This window comes from Lampris incognitus, chromosome 10 (genome assembly GCF_029633865.1).
Source record: "Lampris incognitus isolate fLamInc1 chromosome 10, fLamInc1.hap2, whole genome shotgun sequence".
NCBI classification, from domain to species: Eukaryota; Metazoa; Chordata; class Actinopteri; order Lampriformes; family Lampridae; genus Lampris; species Lampris incognitus.
This window is the reverse complement of record NC_079220.1, coordinates 33,715,078-33,725,816: the sequence shown is the minus strand read 5'-3', so window position 1 is coordinate 33,725,816 and position 10,739 is coordinate 33,715,078. Positions and strand designations below refer to the sequence as shown.

General features: G+C 45.9%; 1 protein-coding gene across 2 annotated transcripts; it reads right to left on the bottom strand.

Annotated features, from left to right (window-relative positions):
* Positions 1-476: 476 nt before the first annotated feature.
* On the bottom strand, positions 477-10,498 carry LOC130119085 (protein FAM117A-like). 2 transcript variants are annotated; one of them, XM_056287484.1, is made up of 8 exons: positions 10,173-10,498; positions 7,770-7,915; positions 5,346-5,441; positions 4,639-4,752; positions 3,159-3,266; positions 2,822-3,047; positions 2,525-2,675; positions 477-2,444 (listed from the first exon to the last, which is right to left on the bottom strand). In XM_056287484.1, exons 1-8 carry the CDS (start codon positions 10,267-10,269, stop codon positions 2,231-2,233), a joined length of 1,152 nt encoding a protein of 383 aa, XP_056143459.1. In that variant the 5' UTR covers positions 10,270-10,498; the 3' UTR covers positions 477-2,230. The 2 variants fall into 2 exon arrangements, with proteins under 2 accessions (XP_056143459.1, XP_056143461.1); XM_056287486.1 differs by lacking the exons at positions 7,770-7,915; positions 10,173-10,498 and adding an exon at positions 6,065-6,476.
* Between the last annotated feature and the right edge of the window lie 241 nt (positions 10,499-10,739).

The window sequence follows — 10,739 nt, the reverse complement described above, 5'->3', positions numbered from 1 at the left end:
AAGAAACACGTGTGGCTCGATTGCTGCTTGAGGAGAACGTAACCTTGAGTATCCCTGTAAGAAGATACTGCAAGCTGTGGGATAAAATACTTGTTTATCCTTTCTTACATCGGAGTCCCGTGGACGGTTTCTACTTCTAACGCACACGAGTGGAGTCCGGGCAGTGGTTGAACTTCGACCCCCACGTCCGTAAGAAACACCGCTCCCGCTGGAGGACTGGACGGTTGTCGAAGGGTTTGAAACCAAAATAAATGGCAAGGTGGGCCAAATAGAGTCCTGTGTGTCCCCGCTCCTTCCTTGATCATGATGATGATGATGATGAGAGACTGAGGGCCCCCCACAACACCTGGGGCCCCACCCAACTAGAACACAACGCAGAGCTAATGATGAGAGTGACGGGCATGCAGCAGGCTGACCAGCACAGAACAGCATAGGACTGCCCCCGTTACACTCCCACCGCGACCCGACCCCGGAGAAGCGGCTGATGAATGAATGAACGAATGAACGAACGAAATACACCTTGCTCTTAATAGTAGCCTATGTGGATGGCAATGAACAAGAAAGGTTAAATTCTAGCCAGTTAGGACAACTTTATACTAGCCGTAATTATAACAAATACAATTAGCAGACTCGTGAGGCAAAACTAGCCCATTAAATCTATTTCTCACAATTAACAAACTGAACGTGTAAATAGAAAAGGTAGTCTTCAAGGGCTTATTGGCGTATCACCTATTTGAATATAACAATAGCACTACCTTTCTTACGCGTTCCAAAAAAAGAAATTCAAGTAAAAACTCTTAAAAATACATCAATACAAAAGCACTCTAAAACTACAGGCCCAATAAAAACTTAACGAATGTATCCATCTTCAAATGATTATTCATCAAAATTCAGATATATTAATTTACTGGGGAGGTGTATCAATCTTTCATCAGTAAAGTCTATCAAGTCAGGTATCTAAGTTTATCTGAATTTAATGATCCTTAAAGACTGTATGTGGAACAAGCATAATATGACCAGTAAAAATCAGCAGGGGTTACAGAGTGATACTGACTGAAACAAAGTAAACGGATTACAACCACCCACTCATCAGATGTTTGCATTTAAAAACACAGGAGCCAGGCTGGCTCCGTTGTTTTTGTTGTTGTTTGACACCTCATCCCTGCAAAAGACATGCCTCTCAATCACAGTCCTTGGCAAACTATGGATAGAAAAGTAAATGTACTGGGAACACTCACAAATCGCAGGTGTCTACAAACATGCCACAAATGATTCCTCCCTCTCCACCTCAAGCTGATGTGTGGTGAACGTTCTGATGCAAAATGGCTGCCGTGCATCACCCAGGTGGTGCTACACATTGGTGGTGGTTAAGATGAGTTACCCCCTTCACTGTGAAAAGCGCTATATAAATGTAATGGTTATTATTACTGATAGTATTAATTATTATTATTATTATTATTGTTGTTGTTATTATATCCACTACTTCTCTTTGAATTTGTTTGTCTTGCTTGCTTTGGTTTGTTAATCTTCAAATTCACACCGCTGAACAATAAGTCAGATTTCAAGATTTACAAATAGCACCTTAATAATGGAGATGAGAGTTTATAGGAGAACTAAGTGCTTGAAGTTTTGAACCAGATTTCACTTATTTTGACATCTAACATATAACCACCAACAGACTTAATCCAATATGCTGAAACACGTAAAATGCTTTTCACACCAATTAGATGGAAATTTCAAGGGTTCAGTAATCTGTAAAAAGCAGCACTTTTTTTCCCCAATATGAGGGCTTCATAACCTAGTTCATGACCATAATGGGTCTATACTGGGAACATTTAAATACTGATCACACAAATATAAAAGTTCAAGCTCCCAAGCAGTCAGAGGTCATTATTAACTCAGTCAACCACAATGTTTTAGAACAACAACAACAACAACAATAAACTCTTAAAGTTCCTTGTTCTCTTCTGATAGCCGATTTTGATCAGATTGATGGAGAAACAACATGTTACAGTAGTAGCGGACAGAATGACGACAAGTACTCCATGTAATCCTGCATATAAAATGCATCCACTTGTCTAGGTCCAAAATCAAATCTCCAGGCTATGTTTACAGTGTGGCGTGGTCCTGTTGGGCATCCACCTACTGCATGCCCAGCTGTCTGGTAGGTGGTTATGGGCATCCACCTACTGCATGCCCAGCTGTCTGGTAGGTGGTTAGGGGCATCCACCTACTGCATGCCCAGCTGCCTGGTAGGTGAGACTTGACCTGGGCAGCCAGTGACAGGAGAGACCGACAGACCACGAAACAGAAGGTCCATCGAGGGTAAGAGGGGCTTCAGAAGACTGACGGGACAGAAGGCTGAGCCCCCATGGGAGGTAAAGTTAACTTTGTTGGGATCAGGGCAAGATGGCAGGGGGACGGGCTCATCCTGGCAGGGAGATCTGGATATAGAGAGACAGGAAGTAAGTACAATGAGGACACAGTAAAAATGTATCAAATTCTGTTTTGGAATTTAACTCACATGTTTTCTTCACACACACGAACCCGCTCACAGCCCTCTGGTGGCTCCCGCTGAAAGCTTTTATTGGGGTGGGGCGAGGAGAGCTGAATCGGAGTCGAATGCGGAGCAAAGGGAGGAAGTGACGTGCAAAAGGTCTCACATTCCACTGGCTCTACACAAAGGACATAAACTTTCATTTAAACAGGGAAACAGACATTTTAATAAACACAAAGGAATGAGCAAATGCAGATGAGACCATGCCCAGATACTGATGTACCACACCACAAACCATATAAAGTGTGTATGTAGTTCTCTAACCTGGCTCTCCCATGGGGCTGAGGGACTGTGATGGAGACAAGAGAGGAGGGTCCAGGGGGCAGGGGGAATGTGACAGCAACAAAAGTGAAGGATTCAGGGAACAGGGGGACTGAGATGGGGAGAGAAGGGCAGGATCCATGGGGGCTGGGGATGGATCACTTTGGGAGCCACTGCTACATCTCTGGGCAGGAACAGGGGCCCTGTGTCCATCTGGGGCTTCCAAAAACTGGAATATCCAGGAATTAGATAGTTTAAACAAGTGAAATGAGGACTGATGAGCTTAGTATACTGTACTCACTGCAAGATGAGAACAGCTTAATGTAGCTCGGGCCCTTACCTCATGTTGATCATCAGACTTCTCCGAGACAAAAACTTCTTCTAGCTCCAGATTAAGACCCTCAACACTACGTCGCAATCGAGGCACCAATCTGTTCAGTGGCATAATCTGGGCAGAAACAAAGAAAACATTACGTTAAAGCAGACATTCTCAGGCAACCAAATGTGACCAAACACATTTTGGAGAATCTGTTTGTTGTAAAGCCAAGGTTTGACAAAATGAGAATATAATGTACGCAGAGCGCTGGTTGCCTTTTTTATTGTGCAACATGGAATGTTGGTTTCAAATGGACAATCTGTGATAGCATGGAATGGGGGGGGGGGTTGATGACAGCAGTTTCTAAGAAAAGCACCACTGTTTTTTTTTATATTGCTGTTACTAGCCTCTGCCTGTTCTGCCTCTGAAAGCCAACTCAGTATTAACAGTATTCATCAAACATCATCCACTTGTTCCACATGTCTTTATCTGACATGCATTAAAAGATCATTGTGTCGCATGTCCATAAATGATTAACTGTGACAATAACCTTAAACTCGTGTTTTCCTTGAATCATTCACCTCAGAATAGTGCTAATATTTTATCAGGAATCAAGAATCAGGAACATTTATTTGTCATTTCATTTCATATACTTGCGTACATGAGATGAAATGAAATATCGTTTCCCCCAGCCCACAGCAGTGCAACAAAGGACAAAAACACATCCAAAACCTACAGGAGCTACAAGAACACATAAACTGTGTCTGTCAACCAACTACGAAAAAAACCCTACAAAAACACATATATTCAACATATCCAAAAAATAAATTTTAAAATTTTAAAAATCACTGTCCAAGAGCGCGAACACCAGCCAGGATTACTGTCAGAACTGCCGTCTGCATGGGCTAGCAGTTAGCTTAGCCTGCCCCGCTTCCGCGTCCTGTCAGACCACCCTTGGTGTTTCCTCTTGGAGTGCAGCTCCAGGCAGGGCCACGGTCCTTGGGCCCACCGAAGGCAGCGGAATAGGCTCCCCCTAACCGATCCAACGCCAGCTCTCCCAGCCAGACACCTTCGACGCACCTCCTTGCACTCCACATGACGACACCAAAAACAAAGTCAACGCCAGGCGAGGGTGCCACCAGACCGCCCTCGGTGTTATCAGAACTGCCGGTCTGCATGGGCTAGCAGTTAGCTTAGCCTGCCCCACTTTTGTGTCCTGTCAGACTGCCCTCGGTGTTTCCTCTTCATGCAGGGCTGCGGTCCCCGGCCCACAGAACGCAGCAGACCAAGCTCCCCCAGCCAATCCAGCACCAGCTCTCACAGCTGAAGACACACATTCAGACACGGACAAATACACTACATGGACGACACTGGGTGAGGCCGCTGCAAAAGTTAAGTTTGCACTGCCATCTTCCCACACCGGAAGAAGAATCTACCAAGATATATACCTACTAAGATCACATTAAATGGAAAGGCATCATGCGTGACATCCTTTTAAGGCTACCTGAGTGAAGCCTGCAGTGTGGCCTGCAGGTGGGAGCTGCTGAGAGGTCTCGGATCCTGCCGGGGGAGGAGCATGACGGGAGCGCTTCTGCAACTGGTGTCTCAGCTTGGCCACCTAAGGGCAGAATGAAAACTATTAGAGGCTATGGGTGTCTTTCTTAGAAAAGGGTTGGAGAAGAAGTGAAGATATCACAACAAGGGTGGACAGAATGAGTTGACCAGCCGTTGTGTTTTGAGATAGAATATCCTTAATGAATAAAACATTTGACTGAACAATTATTGCTCAAGCCTTCTGGAGGCATCGTGGGCCTAATTCAGTGAAACACCTGGAATAGAAGGTGCCCACCTGATAACTCCAGTGAAATACTCCTGTTGGCAATCTCACTTGTTACTGCAGGTTGGCAGCAAAGAGTTGCTGGTAGGTGTTTGGTTTTGGACCTGCTGGGCTGGCCATCTCAAGCCAGCAGTGTCATAGTTCACAAGCATTCTTAGCGATTATCAAGTGTGGTAGCCAACTAAGCCATTTGGAACCACGTTTATGGAGATTTATGACAACACTGCCTGATGTCCACAAACATAGGGACAAGCTGCTGTTGGTTTTTTTTTTTTTGAGTAAACCGAGCTTCTGTGTGTAGCCACGTAATTGTCAACAAAAGGGACTTAATATCAGATCATGTGCATTAATTAATGCATTGATAAAATACTTGCCTCCCTCAAGTGTTCTGCACTGCCCCATGACGCTGAGCGTTTGTGTCCACCGATGCCCTTCCTTCCCCGGGACTCCTCTGTCCAAGAACGTGGTGTCTTCAGTAAAAAAAAAAAAAGGAGGATGGGGGGGGGGGGGAGAAGGAGGAGGAGGAGGAAAGAAATTTTCTAGAGGTATAGTGACTCCAAGAATTTCATGCTGAGTAAAGTACTCCGTTGGGTTGGAAATGGCCATCTTTCTGCCATTCATAGTAATTTTAGGTTTCAGTAGGGTCAACCTTGCAGACGCCTGCTACAGATTAAAGCCATTTTCTGTTCGTTCTAGTAAATGCTTAATAACACTAAGGATTACTTTGAATAGTGGGAAGAAGTGGTGCCCCGCAGCTGTCTTGCACACCTGCCTCACAGCAGCTGTGCTGTCATAAGGAAACCACTCTAGCTGAAGAACAACACCGCTTTCACAGCAACACAAAACATCCTAACCACATCATTGTTAAGACCATAAAAAGAACAAAAAAATGTAAATGACAGCATCCAACGCATCAGGACTCGTGCAAACACATAACCACAGATAGTAACAATGTTTTTACCTCAGCAGGAACAAAGACCAGACTGCCAGACAACTAGATATCATTTTTTAAGTCAGTCACAACCCATAACCTCTTGGTTTCTAACTCCATAAGCCTGCTGAGGGGCCACACCTAGCAGTGGCATGTTCATACCAGCTTCTTGATATTGACTCTTGATCCTCTAGCAGCAGGCGCTGGGCCGAGTTCTGCTGGCTGTTGAGTCGAAGCCGGTGAATGATGATTCATTATCCTCGTCTCAGCTCAACCACAGTCTGAACCCTCCACATTCACTAGTCTGTGTTATTTGTGAGCCAATCTTAGCTCGCATAACTAGCAAACCCCCCCTCCCCACGCAGCACTGAGACGTTATGCCCTTCAAGTCCTCATTCCCTTAAAATACAGTTTGCTTGTCAGGTCTTCTCCCTAAAAGCTCTCCCCTGTCCTCCTCCGTCAGAAACATCTCGCCACGCTCCGAGCCGATGCCATAACTCACAGCAGGAGGGAGGTATAACGTGTTAACTTTAAAACACTAACGCAATCATCTGCGCTAATCTGGAGGACTGGTAGTCAGGATAGTCCGGCTAAATAAGTCAAGAAGGAACACAAGTTGGCTTACAGAGGGGACATTGGTGTAGAATTACAGTTGCTGCCATCTACCAGCACCACCCTCCCCAAAACACCAATGTGGGGGGAGATCATGGAACACAGATCTATAAAAAGATCATCTGAAAAGGTGGCAGAATCTTTGGAGTGGCATGGCTAGGCATGCTTCCTCCAGTGCAGGCAACTCCGCTTCATGTTTGACAAGCTCAAGTTTACTCTCGCTGGTGTCGCAGTATCAAATATGCACCCCTGTTGATTCACAGTGTAGTCTCAACAGCTTTATTGACTTTAAAACTCAGCACAATCTGAGTTTTTCCACCAGCTCTTCCATTCACATTTGCAAGTGTGATGACCAAGAAACTGTGGTGGCAGGCCTTCTGAAGATAATACATAATGTCTGACAATTACTTATAATATCTGAAGAGAAGGAACCATGCCAGAGGGAGGGTACAAGAGTACTGAGAGGGGTATGTGTGTGTGTGTGTGTGTGTGTGTGTGTGTGTGTGTGTGTGTGAGGTAGTAGGGCGCTGGGGGATGGGGTGTCTGTGTAATGAGGTCAGAGGGGTCTGTTCTCTATTCTTCACAATGGAGACAGAAGGTTTTGTTCAGTTTAAACTGTGTCAAGAAGGAAGGAGCAGCTGAGGAGCTTGGTAATGATAGCTGAGGCTTTGTGCACTAGTTAAGGGTAGATACAGTGTGTGTGTGTGTGTGTGTGTGTGTGTGTGTGTGTGTGCATGTGCATGTGTGTGTGTGTGTGTGTCTCCAGGGGGGGGGGGGGTTGTAGAACAGCAGAGGATGAGAAGAACAAAATTAATATTTCCAGTTGGCTGCCTTCTACTCAAAGCGTCAAACTGGAACCAACAGACATCTGCAGAGCATACTGAAACCTGATTGGCCTTTGTGTGGATCTAAAACAAAAAACAAAAAACACAAACACAAACAGTACAGAGCAACTTCTGTTTTTTCACCAAACAACCTCCATCCATCCATTATCGAAACCGCTTACCCTGCTCTCAGGGTCTCGGGGCTGCTGGAGCCTATCCCAGCAGTCATTGGGCGGCAGGCGGGGAGACACCCTGGACAGGCCGCCAGGCCATCACAGGGCACCAAACAACCTGGTTTAATTAAATAGCCAAGAGAGCAGCAAGTGGTCTTACTGGGATCAGCCTTTGAACTTCCAGATACCCAGATAATGTTTCCAGTGTGTACAATGTCATGCGAGGTTTTCCATCTCCTCTGGCTGAAGATGACCTACCTGTGTGGCTTTGTCATTGTCACAGCTTAGAGCCAGGCTATCTTCTTCCTTTGGCCACTGTCCCTGCAGATATGGTCCAACGATGGCATCCAAGGATAGAGTACGCCGGATGATCGGTCTTGGAGGACGAGATGCAGTCCTCTCGGCTTGTTGGAAAGAGACATAAATAAAAATACATCAAGTAAATAGATATGTCAGTACTTGATTTTGGGATTGGATGAGGCTTAACTTGATGCCCATTGAAACATACTGTCTTGCAAATGTCCTAAAAGGTCACTTTTCTGGTCACTCCAGAAAACCAATACATGTGCTATTAGAGTGCAGTGAAAGTGCAAATAGACGGAAGATGTTGATTATTAAAAACTCTTATAAAACCCATCCACTTATCTCAGACAGTGAGGTGATGAGCATGCAGTGGAGGTACATGTGTGTTTGTGTGTTTTGGCATCTCATTTTAATCTCTGGCAGGTATGAGCCCATGCCATGGAGTTAGGACCAAAGCCATCTACAGAACCAAGGTTTGTAACCGGCCACTATATACATCCCAGACAGACAGACGGACAGATAGATCAGAATCAGAAACACTTTGTCATTTCATTTCATGCACTTGCGCACATGAAATGAAGTGACACATTGTTTCCCCCAACCCAGAGCAATGCAACACGAAGATAAGAACACATACACAAAAACTACAAGAAGAACACACATATCCAAACTAACAAATATATCTCAACTAAACAAAACAAAAAAAAAATCACTGTCCAGGAGAATGAACGCCAGCCAGGATGACTGTTGGAATTGTCAGTCTGCATGGGCTAGCAGTTAGCTTAGCCTGCCCCGCTTCCACGTCCTGTCAGGCCGCCCTTGGTGTTTCCTCTTCGGGTGCAGCTCCGGTCAAGGCCGTGGTCCTTGGGCCCACAGGATGCAGCAGATCAAACTCCCTCAGCCAATCCAGCGCCAGCTCTCCGAGCCAGACACCCTCGACACCTCCCTACACTCCACATGACATCACTAAAAACACAGTCAAGGCTAGGCGAGGCTGCCACCAGACCGCCCTCGGTGTTATCAGAACTGCCTGTCTGCATGGTCTAGCAGTTAGCTTAGCCTGCCCCGCTTCTGCATCCTGTCAGACTGCCCTCGATGTTTCCTCTTCAGGTGCAGCTCCGGTCATGACCGTGGTCCCTGGGTCCACAGGTTGCAGCAGACCAAGTTCTCCCAGCCGATCCAGCGCCAGCTCTCCCAGCCATCAAACAAAGATAAACTTAGACACAAACATGGACAAAGACACTGCATGGACGGTACTGGGTCAGGCCACTGCAAACGTGAATTTGCGCCACCATCTTCCCACACCAGAAACGGAAATATTCAGGCAGAACAGTTCTGCTTCCGGACAGGCAGACAGACAGATAGTCAGACAGACAGACACAGATAGACAGACAGTCAGACAGACAGACAGGCAGGCAGGCATAGACAGACAGACAGATAGACAGACCGACAGACAGACAACGAGATAGACAGACAGTCAGACAGACAGACAGACAGACAGACAGGCAGGCAGGAATAGACAGACAGACAGACAGACAGACAGACAGACAGACAGGCAGGAATAGACAGACAGACAGACAGACAGACAGACAGACAGACAGACAGACAGACAAAGACATAGACAGACAGAAAAACAGACAGACAGACAGGATGTATACAGTAGGTTACAGTAAAACACATGGGCATCCAGAACACAACAAATAGGTCTTTCACCTGCCGCTCTGCCAGGATGACACATGCCACAGCGATGACGAAGGTCAGAGTGCAAAACAGGAGAACGAGAGTCTAGTACAGCGGCCTCATTATGGAAACTACACCAGCACTCAGGCAGGGCAACTGGCATTCAACTGGAGCAATGTTCATTATGTTTCACCTACGTTTGTATTGTTTAATACAGTGTACAGGTTGTCCTTCCAACTATTCAGTATAACACCTTTGACAAAAGAGGACACAATCTGTATAATGACAAATGACCTGGTGCAGTGACTGCTTAGAAGTAAAACCTCTTGGCACTCAATGGCACATGGATGCTTATGTCTAATAAATACAATATGCGACCAGCCATTGGTGTTTTAAGAAATAAATGCACAATACATGTCACATCAGCTGGGCACATTACACAATAACATAACTGATGGAGGGGGGTGATGGATCTAAACATACTTCTGGAACCAAACCTAATTCAGGACAACTGTATTATTTAAGTGACGATATCATTAGCGATGAAGACTTGATCAACAAACAAACCACAAACAAAACGTTGGAAATCCCGAGTTGTAAACGGTCCCATTCTGCATCGGAACATGTAGAAATTAAGCTCTGGGCCCCCAAATGACTCCCCTTGGTGCGCATGGTTACCTGCTGTGGCCTCCGCGCAGAGCCGTGCGGCGCGGTGCGCAGGGAGGGGGAGCGCGGCGCGCAGCGACCGAGACGACCCGCCTCCTCTGCTCCACATGTCCCACCGCGGCCGCCCTTCACCGGGACAGCCCACCACACCGGCCCGCTGTCTGACGAGACCCGATCCAAAACACGACTCTGTTTCAAGGATGACCCAAAATGACACTTAAGCCTCTTGTCAGCTTGTAAACTGGAGGTTTCTCTTTGAGGTGACCATGATTCCCTCTCAACTTGTTTCAAACTCAAAAACCAAAATGAGTTTTGTGAGTTTACAGCTAATATTTGATAAATTGTTTCTTATTCTTCATTCTAGACGCAAAAGTTATTCAGACAACAAAAAGTTAAGCAGCCTTGAAACTTCGCAGTCGTGAAGCCACAATGAGCCGCGTACCTCCTTCCCCTCCATCTGAAATGACAACACGACGCACGACCTGCGCGACCACTTTCTTTGGTTGGTTAGAGCAAAATACTACAGAACACCTATTGGTCATTAAATCTATCCGTCTCCTGAGGGTAAACCCCCGAAAC

Bases quoted from the DNA above. Each gene is read 5' to 3' on its own strand.
- LOC130119085 (XM_056287484.1), bottom strand. From the start codon at position 10,269: ATGTGGAGCAGAGGAGGCGGGTCGTCTCGGTCGCTGCGCGCCGCGCTC. The intron at 3,048-3,158 runs GTAAGGGCCCGA...TGGATATTCCAG, and splicing joins AGTCTGATGATCAACATGAG to TTTTTGGAAGCCCCAGATGG. The intron at 2,445-2,524 runs GTGAGTTAAATT...CTCTATATCCAG, and splicing joins CGTGTGTGTGAAGAAAACAT to ATCTCCCTGCCAGGATGAGC.